General features: G+C 35.5%; 2 protein-coding genes across 2 annotated transcripts in view; one reads left to right on the top strand and one right to left on the bottom strand.

Annotated features, from left to right (window-relative positions):
* wap (DDB1 and CUL4 associated factor wap) overlaps positions 1-24007 on the bottom strand; it is a 46923-nt gene that overhangs the window by 20523 nt on the left and 2393 nt on the right. The window contains exon 3 of the mRNA XM_046619521.2: positions 23039-23273. Coding sequence (XP_046475477.1) covers positions 23039-23273 — 235 coding nt within the window. The remainder of the gene's footprint in view (positions 1-23038; positions 23274-24007) is intronic.
* Positions 963-17446, top strand: LOC124215795 (transmembrane protein 205). Its single transcript, XM_046619523.2, has 4 exons — positions 963-1540; positions 13618-13811; positions 14003-14166; positions 14274-17446. Exons 1-4 carry the CDS (start codon positions 1227-1229, stop codon positions 14559-14561), a joined length of 960 nt encoding a protein of 319 aa, XP_046475479.1. The 5' UTR covers positions 963-1226; the 3' UTR covers positions 14562-17446.

Here is a 24007-nt window from a genome sequence, read left to right as displayed (position 1 = left end):
GCGGAAAATTTACGATTGAATTTTGATTTTCATTCAGAGTATATAAAGAAACATACATACATGCATAGGTGACGTCATTTCGGTTCGGAGACAAAATTATGATCTTTAACCCCTCAAGTACAGAAAGCCGATAAATTGATAGGTATCCAAAGGGTTACAAGAGTTCAAGGAGTTAGAAGGATAACATATATAAGCCATAGGTCGAGTATTTGGAGAACTTGAGGCCAGGAAACAATGAAACAATATACAGTAATGCGTTCATTGATCACAGAGAATAGTTTATATAGTGTAACGAGGAGATAAACTGGATCTTTTCGGGCCAAGCGCAATTTTGTGAACGAGTCGTAGGTGAGCCGAAGACGAATCTTGCAAATACGCGAGACAAAAAGACATTTGCGTCCTTGTTGCACGCGATTATTTACGTAACAAGCGTATGTTATCCGTTGTTTCGCGGAGCACGAAATTGAGGTTAGGGTCGCGCAATGTCAGACTTGTCCGCGACAGCGCATGCATGCGATACCGAAAAGACCACATTTAACTCCTAGGACTTAAAAGTCTTTGCTGTACTACGCGCATGCGCATTCGCAGGCTCACTCTATCGTCATATAAACGGATACTTTGCGTACTGAAAACACGAAAAGAAACAAACGTAAAACATGCCCGCGTTATATAAATACGTTTATTTCGAACGGGATGAAGGAAGATCTTGAGATGTGTGATCAGGGTTGTATCGTATATAATTTTTTATCTCCTCGATTTTTCTACGATCCGCGGAATGCTCCACTCTGTTCTTTTTCAATAAAAATATTCTGCATTCGTACATTGTAGATATACAAGCAGTTCTTCTCGATCATAATCGGTCGGCTAGTACCAGCGGCCAGGTAAACGTGGGGATGAGTTGGGATGGTGGGGGAAGACTTGCAGTTGTAAGTATAAAACAACGGATAGGCCGTGAAGCCGAGCAATTCCCAGCTGCCGCTGTCGGTAGGTAAATCAGACATTTATGTCGACGAAATTGTCAAAATTTATCAAGAATCGTGAGACGTGAGTGTTTTCTCGTGTGTATTGTATATTCGAAATTTGGTGATTATATTTGGTTAACGTGCTTGCATAAATCTTCGATCATAAATCACAAATCGATTTTCATCGAAGATCTTGTAATAAAATAAAAAATACGAGTAAATTCACCATTCGATTCGCCGGCTGTAATAAACGATCAAATCAAAATGTGCATGAGAAAATTATTCGAGGATGAAGAAGTTGGCGGCGTACTTCTAAAGACTAACAATAAGTCAAATCAACCCGAACATCAGGATCTCAACGAAGACAAGCTGACAAAGGCAAAAAATCGATACATCAAACAGCACGAAGAAATGCTACTTCGCGAGGCTGAGATTGCTCGACAAAATGAAAAATCTGAGGAAATTATTGTCCCAGTTATTCACACAGACGCACTCGCAAAATGCACTTTCTACTACAGCGTATTGATCAATCTTATCTCCAAGTCGTATTCAGCGTGGAAACACTCTCCAGCTTACAAGTGAGTTCGTTATTTTTTTTTTTTGTTTTTCTTCTTTCTTTTAAGAATAATACTCGAATACTTTAGTTTTGATGATTTCGTGTCAGATGGTTAAGAATAAGTTGAAAATTTCGTCTGTAACTTCACCGTTTGTATCATATAGGTAGTTACGGATGTGGTTTCATTATTAGATAAAATCGTCACGAGACTAGCGGCCGTGAATTTTTACTTTTACATGCGTATATCCGTGCTAAAAAGATTTGTACATGGTCGTACGTACGTGTATCGATTTTGACATACGGATCAAGCGGTTGAGAAAAAACTCTTGATAATTAATACATGATCCGCTCTTATTGCTACAGTATGTTAGGCTTGAATGATGCGACGGATTGACGAACCCACGCAACCGTATCTCGTTGTTTGCAGCCACGTTCACAGCGGTGCAGCAGCTGCAATCACGTGTCATTTTTATTTACGTTAATCCGAAGTAATATCGCTCGCCGTAAACTCTTTGTAAAACATGTTAAGCGCAACAACGCGTCTCCAAATTCTTGTACAAACTATACGAAGACATAACGAAATTACAATTCCAGTGTCCTGTACACTATTTATAGGATAACAGATCATGCTGAAAGACAAGCACTTCAATTTGTCAATCGGTGCTGTAAAGGGATGAACAAAATTTACGATAACTAATGCAGATTACGGTCACAATGCCATACTGCGAAATTTATGACGGCACCATGGTGAAATGAATAATACGCGCAGAATTCGAGTGCACAGAGATTATCGAGCTATTCAACGATAATCGTCGATAATAGATATCCTGCCTTATCTGAGATCAGTGTTCACGTTAATCCATATTATACAGTTTTAATATTCCCACTATACATTTTTTTTACCAGAGAATTTTACAGTGATTTTACAGAGAATTATATACACGTCGATAACGTATCAACGCAAATCTCGATTTCTTCACTGATTTTTTTCCATACGTATGCTATGCACATCTGATTTAGATATAAGTTACAATTAGGTTTCGATTTTATCATTGCTATTTACACGTTACGTTTCCCCTAGGTAAAATAACGTGAAGTTAGGTGCACTAAAAATCGCAATGGTTCATAAATTCGAGCCTTTTTTGTACCCAACCATAATACAGGGTCATCTAACGTATAGGTTTCGCCGAAATCGATTAGACAGACACCTAAGAAGTCCTGCGGTTCTTCTGTAGTACAGATCAAAATAATACCGTCCGATTTGAACTCATATTTGGTACTATGATTAGACGTTTTTTTTTTTTTTTTTTTTTGCAGAGTATCGTTCGTACCGCGAGGTCCTTGTTAAATGTTATAACAAATTACGCCTCCGTCAATTCGTTCACATATGTAGTTATCGTCAGTGAGTTTAACCAGATTAGATAAGTATAAGGAGCCAACTCGATACTGATCGCTGACTCTTTAAGGTGCCAGCGATTGCAATCTACGTGTTCTTAATCTTGTGATCTGCAATATCTGGCAAGCCATAAGTACTTGGCGGAAATATAAATGCCATGGTTTGCTCAAGATACGAAATAAGTTTAGCAACATTTGAATAAGTTTGCAAATATGCTGTAGCTAAATTTATATGCTGGTATCCACAAAACTGTGACATGAATATTACGGTCGGCGTTTACACGAAAAGAAACTAAACTGATTTCGGGCATTGGTGACACGTCGTATCGCTGATTGATTATTTCCGTGTTGCGATATAGCGACCACTTATAAATTATATAACGTTATTTAGTTGTTGAATTCGTAAATATTGTTTTTGAAACTAAGCTGACTAGTGATAAAAGCGTAAATGTTTAACATACGTACGTGTAGTAGGATGGTCCTTAGGGGCTCGAGAAAATATTTTTTATGTCACCAACCAAGTAAATAACTGGAAGACTCTACAAAAGTGAAACTTGGGGTACCTATCTCAATTATAAATAGCGCCCGTGAGAAAGTTTTGTTTCTTTTTCGAAAAAAAACTGTATTCTGGTAAATATACCGTCAATAGGGGAAAATTTTAAGCACTCCTGATGCGATATTATCCTGATATTTAGTTTCACACTACGCCTGAGTGATATTTATTGAAGCTAAATGCGGCTGAAAGTGAATTCTGAATTCACAAGTGTGACTAGCGGTTATTCAACCTTTCAATTCGGTCGTCGTATTCTTCGTTATTACGTAATTTTGCCGACTGGCCCGCTATAATCTTTTTCATTGAAGAGATTCGAGACTGAGGAATCGCGTAGAGTCACTGTTCGCGTTAAAAGTGTGCAAATTTCTTGGAAACCTTCGCGTCCGATTCCGCCTCATTGCTTCGAGTGTTATACCGTGGGAGTTGACTCACAGATAATTCGCAATCTCAACATTACAATGTACTATAGGAGCTAGAATCAACAAAAAATAACCTTGCTAAAATGATTACGCACTTCGTTGTTGGAGATTAAATTAATTTCGCAAAGTTTGCTGAAGATCAAATATCTACAAATGCACAAAATTTATGACGGCTAGCAACGAATCATTATTTAAACTTAAACTTGGACTACAACCTGCTGTCGAGTCTGGTTCAAAAAATACAAACAATAGCTGTAACTGAATAATATAAATCCTTGAAAACTCTTAAAAAAAAAATTAATAAATAAAAAATACTATTTTCCGTACATTCCACGCTAACTATGAGATGCTCTCCTTTTCAGTCTTCCAATTAATTGTAAGAGACGGACTGCTTTGAGTCTGTACGCTTGTATAAAAGGCTTGGAGAAAAAGTCCCGAGAGAAAAGTGCGTTAACTAAATTAAAGACAAAATGTATGGTTATACGCAAGAATTGCTCGCGTACTGATCGTCTGTTTGATGAAGTTCATCATTATGTATAAAAATATGTTTACATATTCGACTTAATAATCATCAGACACGCGTGACGTTGGAAATGAATGGTTGCGAACAGACGGTGGAGATCATTTTATGTAAACAGGTGTAATACGTACTTTAATGCAAGTCTGCGAGCAGGTTTATATCACGAATACGACGGTTAGTATTATCGGCGACCCGTTACAATCCTGTGCAGTGTCATATGTACTGGAAACTGTATTTATAGTACTGTAATAGTCAAGTACAACGAACTATTGATGATGATACATATGAGGCATTCTGTCTCATCTCTACTAAGTTCGAAATCTCATATTTTTTTTTTCCAAATTTTTTTGTAAGTGTAGTAGGACTTCGAAAACACCCACATCAATTTCTTTACATCTTTCTGAAAAATTCTATATGAGCAATGACTGTCGAAAGTCGTGAAAAATGCCCAAATTGTAAAATCTGAAATTTTTCAAATTGAAACAACGAAAATGCCACATTTTATGTATTTTCATAATTTTGCCCCAAGATCCATGAAGGCAAAGGAACTCCTTCTAGGTGTTTGAACATCTGGAACATTCTTTGTGTCACCAAAGCGTGGGAAGTGATATTTTTTTCGCAAATCTTTTTTCGTCGAAAAAATCTAAATTTCAAATTCCCCCCGAAAAGTGAAGTAACTATTTTGTCGATTTTTTAGGACACTGAAAATTCCATAAATATTTCCTAAAGAATGTAAAACATTGGAACTTAACTGTTTAATTTAATTAGAATACGTAATAAAATGAAGCCTTTAATCTGTAACCCGGTTTTGCAGGCGAATAAAAATTGTACAGTTTAGACAATGTATTTTGACATTTCAGAGCTCCATAACTTGTTTTAAATTAAAGGTACCATTGCATTTACAAGTCGTGTGATTTGGAAGCGTAGTTTAGCCGTCATCGTGACAATTAAAACAGCAAACAAAAATATTTCGTCACTACAAACAAATCACCTAAAAAAAATTGATAAATTTCACTGTACATAAATAGATTTACGTTACATGTATTGTATAATTTTACACAGTTGCGTGACAGATATGAATTGATGAATTGATCAGAGGTGAAGCGGTACAAAGTCTGTAGTCGATTTTAGCGAATCTCACAATTGGAATTGATTGCTCGAATCTTACAACGTAATTGTTCTTAAAGCTGCAGCCTTGCGTGTGGAAAAATACGTTATAGATTGGAAATGAACTGGCGCTGCTTCTCCAGCTCGTGTCTAATAAAGCAAAGATAATCTGATAAATTTATATCGGAGTTGAAATCTTCTACTATAAGCTATAAAACTCAAAGCAAATACAGACTGTGTCAAAAAATGAAAGTTGAAAGGCTTCATTCTAAAACGTACAAAACTTGTCGTCCACACTAATTGAAGATGTTTCGTAATATTCTCTTTTTAACGAAATATTGAACAGTATTTTCGCTTCATCTAGTCACACGCACGTGACGGTGAACCACATAGTCAAAGATTTGACGTCTTGCCAAGACTTGAATCCTGGCAGTGAGGTGATACTCCAATTTACATCAGTTTTTTTATTTTTATTTATTTTTTTTATTTACTTCACATCGCAAAACGTAAATCCATCAAGAATCTATTCACAGTCCTAATGTGTAGAACTTACGTAAGTCGTTGTCCTTCGGTATCGAAAAATTAAAGAGATTAATCTTCGAATTGTCCAAAAGTAGATTTATTTTCAAACTTTAGCCAAATTTTCAACTCTTTTTAATTCATGGAAAATCAAACACCTTTTGAACAGATTCTAATTAACGCACAGTTTAGGTATATCATATAATATAAAAGAATATTTTTAAAAACTTGGCTAAAGTGTCGAGAGATTTAAAATTGACGATACTTCGAACAAAAACCATAGACAAACGATGAGACGATGACGTAAGACGAAATTTATAAAGTGGAAACATATATCAGTATCCCGGTTTTTCTAACTTCCCGCTTTCTCTGTTTACTCAGAGAAAAAGGGAGAGTTGTTACAATCATCCCGAAAATGAAAACTTGTGTTTTCACTTACAGATCTCAGCGCTTTTAGGCCTAAAGAATAACGTCCGATAATTTTTCGATTGACGTCTTTTTGTGCGCGATCAGTATTCTATCCGTCGACAGCTGGAGACTGAAAGAGGAATTTTATTGGTATAATGGTAATTAATCGATAAGGTTCTTCCTTACTTAAAACTTATCAGATTTCTAATGGAAGTTTTCGTCAGCGCCTCGATCGGTAAAAGAGTCATTGGCCCGCCGGATCATAAAGTTGGGTGTATTGATAAGTAAAGAATATGTTTTCGACGACGGGCGGCGGGGCTTATATTTGACAATGAAGCAAACGTGAATTATACGGGCGAAAAATGTCTCGAGTGACGGCGAGACGGGAACGTGCGATCCTGCACGTTGGCCATCGATGATAAGTGACTAGACGTAAGCAATCGTGGGTTAGGTTCGATACAGGCACCTACACCAATTCCTACAAAGCCACGCACACAAAGATCCGTCTCTCTGCCCCTAGAATCAAGCGCAAACGAACCGGTTGCGCGGCTTCACAATATGCAGCAGAAAAGACGTCCCACATACTTAACCCTCATATTAAACCGAATCATTCGTAGCCCTTGGGATTGCTTTCGGCGTTCCAACTCGCCATGGGACTCGTTAAGATAACACGTGTATTCCCAGACGACCGACACGAACTTTAGCCACAATTTCAGCCTGCTGTCGTAAATTTCGGCCAATTGATCTTTTTGCATCGTGATTTGCTCGTTGCACGTACAACGGTGCTTTATGCAGTTCGCAGTCGTATCCTACGTATAAATACCGCGACTATCGAATTGAGCCGTGACCTCGTGTTTCGCCTTTTTTCGTTCACTGACATTCGCTTGCCACGTCATCTGACTGATCACTGATCTCGGTACCCGGTATACGATCGCATTAGAAATGGAGTAAAAACAGCACGACTCACGATCGGTGTTACATATCCTTCTTGCCATATCCGTGCCAGTGGTTTCACGTCTACCGGGTTCCTTAAATTCGGTAGACACAGTCTGATGGGGGTAAAGACAAGGCAGAACCTGTACCGTAAGTTACTTTAAAAGTAACTTATTTCTATCGCGTATTTCACCTTACGCTGACGCAATGCCGCAAAATGAAATCTCAACAGTTTGTACAATATGTTCTCCCCCTTAATATTTGCAAAAATGAGCTGCGAAATGATCAGCTGATCGCGCACTTTCGACTCTTTCGACTTCATCCACATTTTAGCACCCGCCATCCCCTTTTCTTTTTGCAATACTTGTCCACCCGTACAATTGATCTTTGAGCGGAGGGGGTAAATATTTGGGAATCGATAAGTATTTATCGATTACTTGGCACAAAAATTACTCCTTTGGCAAAAACGGGTGGGGTTAAATCAACATGGCCGTTATCAGACAGTCAGCTTGTAGTTTAAATTCAGCTCATGATTAAATATCATTGTTTCGCCTCTGTACCGAGTTTCGAAACTCGCTAAATATCAAATATCACTTAACGCAAAACAAGATGATAGTTGGAGCAGATGAAGTGTAATTTCGCCTTAAATTGGTTTTTATTAACCGTGTATTCAGTCCAAGAGAATCACCTGCACGTGTTTAAATGTGTTGGGAAAAACGGGTATGGTTGGCTCTTACGAGTCCCCCGATAGAACTACCGTTGTTGAAAGTATACCTGCAAAGGGTCAGTTTTTATACCTCGAACTCCACTTCACTGGGTCATGACTTTTTTCGATCGGCCCTGTCACGTGATCTGTAAAGAGTCCATTTTAAAAATGGGAATTGAACATTTAGTTTGAATTCCTGTCACCAAACAGTGCATCGCTTCGCGAGCACCGTGATTTTGTAAATTTGGAATATATTGTACGCCAAACGATGGACAAAGTGTCGATATTCTGTACATTCCTGCACGTCTATCAACGACATTTCAGATCGATCCGCGGGAACGGATACCGTAGGGTCAATCGCCCCCTGAAAACAGCGGAGCATTTCAATTACGCAACTGACCTATTTGTGGTGACTAATTTAGAAAATGTGCGTACGTGACTGATTCGCTGCACTCGTGTACGGCGATTCTGTACAACTATAGTTGCAGTCTCTGCGTATAACAGCTGTTGGCTTATCCAAGTATAATCTATACACGTGTAGCCGTCCGAGTTCAAGACCATTCGCTGTATCTATAACTGATCGCGAGGTCATATGACACGTAAAGGTGCGAGCGATTATTTCACGTCTTCACACTTACGTGCGAACTACGTAAGCATGCTCTACCAAGTTCAAGCCTGGAACGAGTCAATGAGCTTTGAGTATTATTTGCATGCACGCAAATTCGTTGGAAAAAAAAATTTCTCTTCATCTACCAGGTAACGACGCAGTGAATCACCGCTGTATCAGCCTTAATGTGACACCACCATCATCCGTTAGTTCGTTTGGTTAATTTCAAAGGAATTACCTACTACGTGCACATCACGCTCTTTACGGTATAATCCTATGTATGGTGCATTCTCCGTCGGCTCATAATTGCCTACCACGTACGTTTTTTTTTTTTTTTCGTCGACTCCGTGGAATTTTTTGAAGCTTTACGAATTATTATAAGACGGGTTGAATATTCTTTTTGTCGATACTTGTCAAATGTTTCAATCCAACTGTTTGGGAAACGCTCGATTCTTTTCGAGTAAACGTACGTTGTAGAATATTCGTTTCAGAAGAAATGTATCGGTAATATGTAAAGGTATCAATTAATTTCTGTGAAGTTCCAACGAATTTCTTGTCTTACGTATACTACACGTCACGTGCATGTATATTAATCTATACTGCGTTGATATTTTAAACGTATAAATATGAAGTAGGAAACAAATGTTTCATCCGTTATAAGTAGCAATTTTTTTCTCTGTAAATAGGAACAGTGTAGATGTAAATAGTTTGGATAGCAATTTACGATAGCTGATATGTATACGTATTTTTCGATTTAAAATTAAACGCTGAGTAACAAATATAGTAACGATCCGGTTAAATATTGATTCTCTAGGTGTCAATGAAATATCTAATTGATCCACCCTAACAGAAGGATACGTGATGGTATTTTTTTTCGGTATACATGTAGACTCAAAATTAAATGAATCAACCTTTAATCTAATGACAAATACCAATGATCAAAGAGGTAATTTTAAAATAAGGTTTCGCAGAAATGCAATGATTCTTCGGTATTATCAGCTATCATAATTGATCACACCTTTCCGATTTCGGTCTCTCAGTTTACGACACTACCAAAATCGCCGCGACGGTTCATCATATCTTTCGGTGAACGATATCGAATATCACGGAATATGTGTAACAACATCGTATCAGTGAATCACAATGACGCGACTTAAAATTCGCATGCAAGATGCGATAGAAACGACATGTATTCAATTCTCTGCTATTTGCTGTCCGAAGTAAACAACGATATTATCTGAATCATTGAATAACAAAATGATAGGGTAACCAACCAAATCAACGACTGCCGTCGGCTGAGTAAAAGGCCAAGTTAAATTATGTCAAGTAGGTATTTCCAGTTCCAATCGTACGTATTATTTATACTGGATAGTTCTCTATCCCGTGACGTATATTACCCAAGATATGGGTCACTCGACAATAACGTCGAAAAGGTTTCGTCACATCAGTGCCACGATTGATTTAAAGTTTCTCATTTTATTGTGACACCACCATGGTTGATGAAATAACTTTCTATTCGATTTGCAAGGTATGCTACTCTGTTCTGATTATAATGAGATGTGTATACGTTCTTAGAGGTCTACATGCATTCAACAAAAAGCGTCTCGCCTCGAATTTACTACTCGAGAATTCCACGAAGGAACAACCGTAAAATTAACGAGTTCGTGCAAACGTCCGATTCTGAAACTTCTTTTGGCTTTACGGACCACCCAAGTGAACATCAGCTATACATATAGTATACTCTGTATGGGTATACCGATTTATAGGCAGAAATATGCGCCATGACGTAGAGAAGCAATTTACGCGTGAAGAAACTATGCCTACATTCATATGCATCAATCCCGCATTATTCATAACCATTTGATAACACATTTCCATCCATAGTGTAACTGAAACATGTTTTCGATACTAGTGCGCAAAGGTGGCAATGCCCGCACAAACGTGAAGGCGCAGTCTCAAAATCAGTTTGTGAGGTTCATTCTACTTTCTTAGTTAAACAAGGCTTTTAACGTCAATTTATTGTTGCACAAGCAATCAATTTTCGCAACAGTTAGAAGAAAATGTAGTAACGGTGATCGTAATGAGGAAGAATAGTAACGGATACTAGACTTTCCGGTAACAGCTAGAAAACTAATTTTCATTTTCTATCCCGAACTATATTTTTCGATTGTGGTAAAAAATGAAAATAGTTAAGGACGGAGCGGTAACCGGAACTAAAAATTTCACTCAGTGAGTAAATGCACAATCCGGTTTAGGTCTATCAACTGCAGTTTACAATATCATTTCTCTACACATTTTGTAACAAGTAAGATAACTGATAAAATTTGAAAGCTGGTTATGTGTGATAAAAAAAAAAAAAAAAAAAACAACGAGTCAATCTATATTTAATCATTTAAAGGCACATATGATACTATTTTAAAAATCAGGCAAATATTAAACTCGGAAAGCACTTCCGTGGTAGATGACGCGATCAATTATAATTACAAAGTACATTACGTAATGTAAATCTGATTTGAATTCAAGTATTCTAGAAGGTAATCTTATAATTTTCTTCGTGTTACCCGGATACGTCAACTGCGTATGACAGAGTTCGTCGAACGGTGCGAGTTATTTTTAACAATATAGTATACATAGATATATAACCCATGCCCATTATCGGAAGAGAGTAATTGATAAGTTATACAAAATGTCACGGATATGAAAGCATAGATATAGGTAAGATAGAAAGACTATTTCCTAACTTCGAGATCATTGCTTTTAAATATACGATACGAATGGCCTTTTATTCACCTGGGCTAAATAACTATCGGTTCTAAATACGCTTGACCGAGACTATTCATCATTTGGTTTGCTAAAGACTGTATACCATAAAAGAAAGAATGTTTAATCAGACCGAAAATAAAGGTTCCCGTCCGTGACAGTAACCGCATATACACTGAAAATCCCAATTCTCCGACTACAACTGTTACGGAAATAATAGAATCCGTTTGACGGACAGTACGAAAGACCGATATTTCGCTAAAAATTTAAATACTTAATATAAAGATACGTCGAATTACCCAAAGCCGATGCGTCATTTCTTTTCAGTTAAGTGCTGAAAAGTAAAAAATACGCACCTATGTATACCACTACAATATGGGTCGAATGTTTGCTTTGAAAATAGAAAATTATACGATAATTTTCATTAGTTAACGGTGACAACTATTAGTTGAAAAGCAAGAATGACTAAATAAAATAGTATAACGTTCGTAACTGGTAACGGCGCAGTTAATTATTGTCAGCTGTGCCAAAATATCCAAGGTGTGCCACAAACAACGAGAATATGTGACAAGTTGAAGTTGACAAATTATGAAAAAGATCTACATTGAACTATCTTCGCACATAGTCTGTTTATAACGTACATTATGTTATAATATTAGATCACATAAAGCACGGGACTAAATCTGTACATAATAAATGCGGCTTACTATTATACTGTAATATACAACCTAGTAGCAGTCACGTTTTCAAATCTTGAATCGGTGCGCTTCATCACTTGATTATATTTTCTTTTTATTTTAATTCTCACGTTCATTTCACCGCGTATTGTTTATATCATTACGGAAAATAAAATCAGTACTCTGAAACGGCACTGTTTGATGGAATTGATTCAATAATTATAATAAAAACTATATTGGCCATCAAATCCTAGAACCACTTGGGTGAATTATACGATGTTGCAGATTAATGTTACGCCTTGGTTGCGACATGTTTTAACTAATCAAGTTATCATTGCAAGTGACAAGACGGAAACAATGCATCCTCACGTAAAAGAATGATCATATCTTTGATCGTATCTATCTTCTTGTCGACTAAAATTCAATAAGTTACTCGTGTGCCAAAAAATTATAATACGGTTTACGATGTTACATTATTATCTGCCGACTTTGATGGAAGTAATATGTTTGATTATCGGCCTCGTCTTGTGATAAATAATGGTCACCCATGTTTGCTTTCGAAGGAAGGGAAATCTGTAGGTACATCGTAATCAAATAAAATGAAACTGAATAATCGTAGCCTTATATGTATAAAATTTTTCTACTTTCGATTTTTCTACGATATTGTGAGAATAACCAACTTTCAGCCGCTAGCAAACGTAATTTTTTCTACTCATTGTGATTTCCCAGAATTTTTTAGACCATAATTCATCCTTCGGTTCGTAATGTAAATTCCGATTTCCTGAGGCGCGATCATTGATCTTAAATAAATTCCGTAGTCAGTCTCTATCGACCGAAATGTAGTCTGTTGGAATTGCGGGAAATACTACGAAACGATGATAAAGATGAAATAAATTGAATCGGTGACTCGCGAGGAATAAGTTTTAGCTGGCACCTGAAATTTTCTGAAATCCAAACTTAATTACTTTTGGTGCATCGTGAAGTCTGGGCATATATCATTTAATTTACTGGTAATGATTAAGTGTAAGCCAGTAATTGTGACGCAACTTTAACGCGATCCATAGTCGAAAATAGTAGGTGCCTAAAAATGTTTTTACTTCAGACGACGATAACGTTAGAAAATATATTCGTGTAATTCAATTATTCACTGCAGGAATAGATCCTCTGGCGTTCTTATCGCATCAAACAAAAACATCTTTCGACACTTATTCGCATTCGGCATTTCATGTAGAATCTCACTATCTGCAGTAGCATTTTCACGTCAGCGATGCTTAGGCTGTGATAAGTGACATTTTACTCTTAAATATATACGATAACGCTTTTATAATTGTACACCTAATTATCCGAACATGGTTTACGATTAATACGAATATAGTAGCACTGTCCTTCTGGTAGTATGTAATTCAATACAATGTGTCCGTGCGCCAGCAATTAAGATTAAGTAATTCAGGTCTGAGAAAGCTATGAATAAACAAGTTTCTCTCTTATTTTGCAGAATACTTTTCTACACGACGCAGCCAGCTCACGTAATAATGATTGCTGCCGTTCTTTGCGTGACTTCGGCTATGGTACCATCCACGGAACGTACCAACATAGCCGGTCAGCCACATTCCCGCACAGCTTCCTTTATTTATCTTACTTCTTTCGTAATCCACTTTGGCGCACAGATATGGATGACTTTCGTATCAGGTAATAAAATTTTATGATAAATTTATGTGTAGATACTTTTCTTTACGTACTTGCGGAAAAAGCGACGAGTCCATTTGTGTGGGTACACTGTTAAATGTTCGGGACCCAATTCCGGGTAAATTGAACTTTTCAATTATACCGAATAAATAACACATCCATTTGTTCTAATTACTTCGTACTCATTGCTACAGGCTTGACGTTATACTTCGCACTGCCAAGACATTCGTTTGGAGAAGTTCAGCGCGTCTTGTTCCCGCGGTACTTCAGCCTAAACGCTTGCCTCAGCCTAATAACGCTCCTGATATTCGTGAAACATCATCCTATGAATACCTGGGACACAGAAATAGCAATTCAGGTATTTATTTTTCGATAAACATAATGCTTTGCTATTGCCACAGACGTGTTGTACGTACATACATATGTAAAGGTTGGTAACGAACAACTTTTCGTGGTCCGTTGCAGGTCTTTGGAATGTCGGGTGCATTCTTCTTGGAGCTGTTGATACGTTTGTACCTTACTCCACCGCTGTTACGCCTGATCATACAAAAGAATGCGTTGGAGCGTGCAGCAGGAGTGGGCACTGAAATTGGCCGCCACAATCCAGGACCACTGAAGCACTGCCCTCACTATTTGATTATTCATCGTGCTTTTCGTCGCGTTCACGTAACCATTGCCATGGGGAACATGGTTACTATGGCGTGCACGGTATTACATCTTCATTATATATCTAGCAAATTATGCGTTTTGTAAATTAGATACGAAACCATGTAGAGAAGGAAGGTATAATTCAGTAGAATTTGTCAGGCGTGTCGCTCACTAGTATAGTGTAAACTATCTCACATATCACGTCTGTATTGACAGCTAGGAGTGATGGTCACAACTCTATCCCATGTATTGGATGTAGATACGATGTACATACGCAAGTATGACAGCATTAAGACTGACAGTAAAAAAGCTCATTTAATCATTTCGGTAGAGTCAAGATTGAGGCTTTGATCTCAATATGTAAGTGAATTAGTTTGGATGAAAACGACGAATAATAATTTCGTTTAATTATTTCACTTTTGATTCGTATTTGCGTTAGCAGTCATCGATATAGTACATTGTATAGGTAAAATTTAATTAGAAAAACATAAGAAAAATTTCTGCAACACTCCATACAGTTATGACCGTGGATTTGAATTGCAGTACATCCAATTGTTGTGTAAAGTCTAGGTTTATTCTATCGTTATAGAATACGTCATTAGACACACATACACGTAATTCTTGTCATCTTTATTTTGCTCCGTAAATCAGCGACTCGTTATTCGTTTATGATTTCGATCTCTGAGGGGGTACTTTTGGGAACTAAAGTCTTATTTGAGCAAACGTAACACATCGTGCATTAAGCATTGCAGTGGGAACAAATTTTATCCAAACTGGATTACTTGCATACTTGACCAGCTTTCGCTACGATCACATCAGTCTGACAGCTTTAATTATACTGTGGACAGGTTGTGTGAATTCGAAAATTTGCCGTATTGTAATGAATTCCCAGTAGGTCGTTTGAATATCTTACTGCGGGTCAAGAATAAAACCCGAAATTAGACTTACTGAGAAAGTGATCAAGAAAGGGAAAAAATTAAAAATATGTGCAACTCCGATTCATGTCATAAGCAATAAGCATAGTTTGGATGAATTGAATTTAATCGCATTTATCTCGCCTGTTTGTTGAACAATATATGATGAGTTATTGACCTACGGTACCAAAATAAAGATGGCGTCATGTTCATAGACACAGTTAAACGAAGATGAAAAGGATGCAATTCGGCGGAATGAATAATCATACACGTAATTATTATGCCTGAGCTCATTAATTGGCAGTTAAAGACAGCGAAGAATGTGTGAAATGTTTAACATACCATCCGTCTTTAGGATACTCTAATTTTCCAAAGGAGGTGTCTCATACCGAAGCATACAGGGGCATATTCATCTTTCTCAGTTACAACGCTCGTTCATGAAAACTAACCCATTGAGATCATGCAACTACAGTCAGTCTTTACTAATCGAGGAACAATGTCATTTATTTTTACTATTATCAGAGCCTACGCACCACTGACGCGAAACTGCCACATATAGCGCAATTTCACGTGCAACGGGAAACAAAAATATCCAATAAATTTTTTCTCCGTTACATGATAATAACGCCAAAAAATGCATTTCTGCAATTAGTGGTTATTCAATAAAAGGAATATAACTCCTGGCATTATTTTTACATGATACAAATTTTTTTCGGTACTTATGTTCGGCTTTACACCTAGAATTGTACTAACAACGATGCATAGGCTCTGGTAAATTAATAACTGACATCATTTATATTTCACCCTGTAACAGCAAAGACTGATTACAGCATAGTTGTAACGTATAGAACTGTAAAGAGGGGGCGTGATTGTTGTTTGGAAAAGTATATTAGTTTATTTAAATATCGAAATATGTCGCACTAAGGCCAAGATAAGACGCCCTCTTCACAGTCCAATAATCTCAGAATCTTAGATTATTCCTACATAGGGGCAGACGCAACGTGCTTTTGAAAACATGTCGTACCTGTGAGAAATCCGAAAAATAAGCCAGCAAATTTAAATTGACGTGACTGTAACGCAGCACACCGTTTCACGTAATTTTCATTTTTCAAGTCACTATTAATCGAATTTTCGACACTTGATGGATCAAGGTGTTGCTTCTTCTACAATAAGGGGTAATCCATCCCGGAATCCCGGATACACTAAAGTCTATACCAAAGGTTATCAAACATTACGATATACTTGCCAATACCTGACTGATATGTGTGTTTGCGTTTTCATGAATGCGGCGTTATCCGCGAAGTACAATGCAGTATAGACTGGTTAGATTTTTGCAATTCGTGCAATTTGCTGCTAGCAGTTCGGTAAAATAACCGCATTTCCGCCTACAATAAATTCATACCGTTAATAGTTAACGGAACGATTGTTAACTCGAATCTGTACTTCACGTGTACGCGTTTAAACCTTACACAACTGCATGTACGTATCTAAATACCATACTACGATTGAAATGTCACGAGCTTGATACAATCTCATATGATGTTTCAAGATAAAGAATCATATGTGTACAATAATGTCATAAGTTATTTTATCGAATTTAAATATTATACAAAAACTACTCTGCATCAGAGTAAGTGGTATTTACTGAACTAATGATACCTACTCAAAGTTTGTAGACCTTCAAAGTGAATGAAATTATTCTATGTAATAATTACCACTGCTACCATTTCTATAATTATTTACTACAAATAGGACGAATGTGACGTCACGATTTTTTCAAAACCAAAAAGTTCGAAAATCAGCCTATTTCAGAGATTTACTCAGTATGCCTTGTGAGTGACTAGATTAATAATTAATGTTCACGTTGTGCTGATTATATATAACAAATTTATGGAGGAAGAAATCGTTAGGTGTTGCGACGTCACCCTATGCCTAAACTATCCTATCAGACTGACATCTTTAATTTATAATCATGTAGCAATAATTTCATTGATGTAAATATGACACTTTTATTTTCATAAAATAGATTAAATCATGGGCGACTTCACTTGAAAATATAATCACTGCTTTTTCTAATGTGTTGTAAATTTTATTCCTGTCCCTTTCCCTTTCACTATATTCAATTCATTTGAATATATATGGATAATATACGTTACACAGAAATTACGTAAAATGCTTCAGGCCCAATGTGGGAGTAAATAACGTAATTATGTTTAAGAGTGTATTGAATTGTTATTGTCGAATATGGGTATAAGAACTTACATATCTTTATAAGAATAAAAAAAACTAATCGTAAGGTATCCAGTTGTTGTTCAAACTAAAATTTTACCTCAAATTCTTTGCTTCTACTCATTACGCGTTTGCAGTTCAGTAAAAAAAGAAAATCAAAATTATAACTTTGAAACTTCTCCAAAAATTTGCCTCGTAAAAAGGAACTTCGCTACAAATATCATGCATTTTGAACAGGAATTTCATTTGAATTTGCTCATTTAAATCAAAATTTATATATTTCGAATGATATGAATTTGAAATAAAAAAAATGTAGTCATTCAAACCTCGGAGAACAACACAATATAACTTTGATACATTGATATTGGCAATGTACATTAAGGAGTAACAGCACTCTAGGATTTTGAAAATATTTTAGGGCCTGAAAACAATATCCAGTAGGTGGTATAGTGAAAAACTTTTTTTTAAAGGTTCAATTCTCGATTTTGCCACAGTGCCTCCGAACGCGCGCTGAGTGCTCGTAAAACTTTTAAAAGTATTTTTCTCGAAAACACCGGATCTCCATGATCGACATTGATGATTTTAACATATCATATCTTCTATCCAAATTTTTAGCATAAAATTATAAACATTCAAACAGTTGTGATTTTTGGAAACAAAAATTTCTGTTAACTTCTTATAATTGAAAAATATTCTTCCATGTTTGATATACATTTCAGAATTTGCCTACAGATTTGGACAGTTTGTCTCTTAACTAGGGCTAATCGAAAATTGCGTAAGCTCACGGTGATCAAGTATCACAATCATTCGAAAAAGAAAGCGTGTTCTCCTAGGGTGACCGTTTTTTGTGTTGAGACTTCAACAATGGGTAGGTTTTATTTACCAATTGACCGATCATAGTTCTCAGTTCTTCAGTTTTCGAAAGACGGCAAATAAAACACACCCCTTATATGTTAAGAATGATATTGCACGATTATTGGTATACAAAACTTTATTAAATACATATAATTTTCTGAATTCATCAATTGAAAACAACAATGTCTAGGATATAAGGATTGAATGATATGGCAGTCATTAAATCCCAGTATAAATGACAGATACTTAAAACGAGTGTCATCTTGCTCTTGGTAACTTTTATCATTGAAATTTATTATCAAATTAAACTACTGGTGTTTTCAATTAAATCAATTCGGTATCTATGTAATAGTGCTTATAATGATTATCTCATCACTTCTATCATCTATTTATAAATAAAATGGTTTGACCTAGAGATTATGCTCTAATATGAAGATACAAGTATAGAAAATTAACAACTAAAGTTCACTTTTAACGAAATATAAACCGACGTATCACAGGTATAACAGAAGATGCTGTCTCGAATTACGATTAGGAAAATGCTGTTCCAAAATATATTTGAAAAAGATGCTACCGCAAGAGTAAATTGATTCTTTCCGCAAATAAAGTCGGCAGCACTACAGTGCGGTCAATATCAATTAAAAAAACTTGCATATACGGTAAAACTTTGCCTTGATTCGAATCTACGATAATTCATATTTTTGTTAAGTTTTCAGGTGTCTTAGGTCCAAGCTGAAATTACTTTATGTTCTTACAATCGTGAAAACATTAGATAGTCTTAAATAAAGGTGATCCGAAGCATTTTTTGGATCCACTTGGACAACACAAACGGCATATGCATTAAAGACCAAGTATATCCTTAAATTTGTTTTTTTTTTAACACCTGCGTGGGAAGTTCTACTTCCCCTACACTTCGAAAACCGTTAGGTAATGTTGAAAATTGTTGGGTAACGTTCATTACGATACAATTTTCTGTTAGGTACCGTTCATTACCCAACAGTTCGCGAAATGTTGGGGAATCGGCCACCTCGCGTTTACAGGTGTTATAAAAAATATAATACGATACGCGTGCACGTGTGTCACGCTCGTCTCGCTCGGCAGACAAACTACACTCGTGCAAAAATGACATACTTCGCGCACTCGTATCGTAACGTGCATTCTGCGCTACCTCCGTCAACCACTCGACTAATTTGTAGTTTTTGACAGGAACTAGCACGAAAAATAGTATTTGATTCGTCTGAGGTTCTTAACACTCGTCAGGAAATCTCGATTTTATGCGCACCCACCACGAAAATAACAGTTTGATGATGAGTATTTTTAATGCATGAGCATCGTTAGTTACCCAAATTTGTATTCTCAAAACGGAAAAAAAATAATGTCAACATTTTGGTGTAAATACTAGTGATAATCATTGTTATCAATTTAAACGAGATCAAGTTAATTTTACGATTAGAACTTTGAACTAAGATGTTCTGATACATCTTGAAGAATATCTTCGACTTTTTTCATGATTTTCATTTCTTCTAAAGAACACCGGAATTTGCATTAGGAAAATCTCTAATTTTCTGAGAAAAAGCGTCATTTTATTCCATGCGGATAGTTTTAAACCCTGAAAAATTAACTTATTGAATAACAAACCACGCGTCTCTAGATTCCGGAAAACGAAAGCTTACATTTATTTCGTCCCTTCAAGATTTGCATTTCTTTCAGTAAAAATACTTTTTCTATTTTTTTTTTTTTTTTTCTTTTCAAGAGTTACCTATAGTTTCAAAAGACAATTGATCTAAGGTCAAACTGGTATACGTAGAAATAAAGAATAATTTCTTTGTCAAAAGCCAGTTGAGTTATGGCGCAAATATTTTGTAGATCATCATCCCATACCTCATAGAATAAGGTATGAGATCAGCAGACAAATCAAATTTCACAAGATTTTTAATTAACATTCAGTTCGCTGTGATAGCATCGTTTCAAACATATTTTGACGTAGCGTCTTTGCCAGTCACAATTTGAGATAGCGTCTTTTGCATTCATAATTTGATATAGCGTCTGTTTCAGTCAAAATTTAAGACGTCCTTTCCAATCCCATTCTAAGATAGCATCGCTTCTACGCGAAATTGAAGATACTATCTTTTCCAGTAGCATTCTGAGACAGCATTTGTTCCGAATATATTTTGAGATAGCATGTAATGCCTCTGATACGTTAAAACGACCCTGAATATATGCAATAACGCACTCTGCTGAGTCCATAGATCTGATGTACATCTATAATTGTCTCGTGACAATTTTAGTTTCAAATTCAAAGCAAAGAAAATATATCTCACTTGCATATGCATAATTTGGAATGAACAATAAATAAGAAATTAATTCAATCGTTTAAAATTATTCTGTAGATCATCAGCTATTGTATTTAACTTAAATCTTACTCATAGGTATACGAATTCATAGGTATACAATAGAGGACAGCCAACTTTGTATAGGGGTCACACTTGCATTGGAAACATTTTACGAACCTGGGGTAAAAATTCCTATTTGTCTGTAACTTACTTAAAGTTCATCCAATTTTGGATCGCTACTGCTTTTCCTTCATAAGAATAACTTGTGAATAACATATAGAATAACTAAAATTTCAATGACAAGTTAGAAGAATATTTTCTAGGTAACGGTACGAAACTTCATACACTTTCATATCTCGATCCACGCTAAGAGTGATGGAAATTAGAAACGAAAATTACTCGACTTACTACACTACCAAGCACACTGCCTCATCAGGATGATAAATATTCTGAACATTCCATAGTTTCAGCTCTTAAAAGTTATGTGTTGATTTTCGACCGTCGATACCGTTGAACTATTATATATTCAAATGTCTTTTTTGAGTCCCTTTTGATGTTCTCTGACAATCGTTCTTTCTGATGTAATTATTTAAAAATAACAGTACGGTAAACTATAAAAATTTTGTAACAGAATATTTTATATTTCGTATGAGACATAAAATTTAATCATACCGAAAACTGACGCTAATAAAATCAGAAGGATTTTCGATTTTTATGTAATAAATAATTCGATTATTGATTAACTGCTGCTAATTGCCTGCACGAAAAAAAATTAGAAACCAGTTTACCAAACTATTGTACCTGGATTACAGGTGATAAAATATTAAATAAACCCCATAAATTACCATAAGATGAAACAGCCTCAAACTCAAATCTACTTTCAAAAGCGCTCAATTGAAATCCATATCAACTATACTATACTGTTGCTGTGCAGGGATTCATATCTGTTAATTATTAAATATAGCATGTACAAATTATATAGTCAATTCAACGTTGATAATTCGTTAAGAATTCGTTAAACAGCTAGAAAGCCGAAAATTTGGTCGTACACTTCATGCACAAAAGAAGCAACGAATTTAAACAGAATATTTTTTGCAATAAAATTTGAATAAAACTCTAGACCATTATACCCACTGAAACAAACAAAATAGAATTAATCATGCTATAACGAATTTTTGAAAGCTACATCGGCGAAAGATACTTACGTACAAAAAGATAATTTGATTGATATAAAAGTATCACAAGACTGTAATAATGAATATCCCAAATTAGCATCATATTATTTTGCATTTATTATGACGATTAGGTTGAGATATAAAAAGAAAGGATACTGTTACAGGTGGTCTGTGATACAGAGTGTGGATTACCAAATTGTAGGATTTTTCCAGATATTCCAAGTCGATGTTCAGTAAAATTTCAAGTCATTTTTAATGCATAAAAATCTGTCTTCACAATAAGTTTGAAAGAAAGGCTCGTAAAAGTTTCATTAGGAATAATTTTCGTGCAGGAAACGTTTATCTGGTGTTCCAAGCGTTTATAACCCTATCACTCAATACAGCTAAATAAAATAATATACACACAGAAACCGGACTTGTTGATTTTATCAGATATGACGAATGAGGAGGGATTTCATTCGGCTTTAATAAATGCAGTATATATAAAAAAAAATATTGCAAATGATCTGTTCTTTTTTGCGAACCCACTTATAAAATGGATAACCATTATTAAAAACAATATAGAGAAATGGAAACAACATTGAAATGTTTTCATTGTAATGAACTTTTGGTTTCAACTATGTTCTTCAAATTAACACAGATTTTTGTGCAATATTATGCAATGAATAGGAGGCCTTTATGTAGGTTTTTCCTTTATAAATTAAAGGAAGTGTTGTCCCTGACTGATGCAGACATTCTTTTTATTTTATCAATAAACTATGGTTTTCGGATAATTTGATCTGATCTACATTCTCCATACTGTAGCCACTCTGTGTCTGATCATAGATTATTATTAGCTGTACGAATTTTTCGGTAAAGAAATCTACATAAAAAAACGGAAGGAGTTTGAAATATGAGTTCTAGAATATTGACTACATGTTCTCCATTGTTTAAGGTGCCTTGAAAGATATGGATAATTATTTCTTTTTTCTTAAATAAAAGTTACGTGTTCGAGATTTTATTTCCGTATAATTCCATGTTTATTTGTATGTGCAACCTCAATTTTATTTTAAAACAAATAACGTAGCAGATATTACCTAGACTCGTAGGATTTCAGCAGACTTATTGTAACAGATTGCAATCCAATCCGGTTGTGTTGCACCCCATTGGATCTGATTAACTTCACCTTCTGCAGCTGTGTACGCAAGAATTGGATCTTCTATGGCTCTTGGCATCTGCTGAATGTCCCAAATTAGTGCTTGGTGATCATCACCAGCCGTACAGATATGACAACTTGAATGCGGCGCCCAAGCTATTCCATTTACGCTCGCTCTGTTATAATAAACAAATCGAAAATATAATTATTATCTATAGATTATCTATGTACATATATAGTAGATATCATGATCCATAACTTTGGAGTGAAATTGTTTATTCTATACGTGATTCTAATATGGATACTTTCAATAATGTTGTACTTTCGAAAACTTGGTGATCAGGAAATACTTTTTGATCAAATTTATTGTCATTCGGATAATATACCCAATAAAAATAGGAAAAATGATCGCGAGTGAACTGTTGACATTAATATAACAACATAATATATTCAACATGACTATTTGATTTATCAAGTTGGTATCGTTCAATATGTAATTTTTTAAGATTGCTCTGTTGTCCATTTTGACCAATAAATAGCAGATTGATTCAACTATTGGATGAAAAAAAATATATTTTCAAGAAAATGTAAGAAACAGTTTTCCAAACAAAACAAGTCAGCGTGAACGTTACAAATTGAACGAATCTATTGAAATTGTCACCGTTTGAAGTATCTTGAAATAAAAAAAAAACGGTGTTGAAGTTTCTGTTCGTAATTTCAGGCTCTATTTCTTTTTGCATTTCTAGGAAAATGACTGTATTTGTAAATATAATTTTCTTAAACTTGACTAACTTATCTTAAATGGTCTTAGATTGAATGTGAGCAAGAGTACCTACAACTTCTTTGATGGGACTGTGCTATAAAATTCACGCTATATGTAATATTGATAGTGGAGCATTGCGGCTTATTT

The sequence above is a fragment of the Neodiprion pinetum genome, chromosome 4 (assembly GCF_021155775.2).
Source record: "Neodiprion pinetum isolate iyNeoPine1 chromosome 4, iyNeoPine1.2, whole genome shotgun sequence".
Classification (NCBI taxonomy): domain Eukaryota; kingdom Metazoa; phylum Arthropoda; class Insecta; order Hymenoptera; family Diprionidae; genus Neodiprion; species Neodiprion pinetum.
The sequence above is the reverse complement of the archived record's forward strand: the minus strand, read 5'-3'. Positions and strand labels throughout refer to the sequence as shown.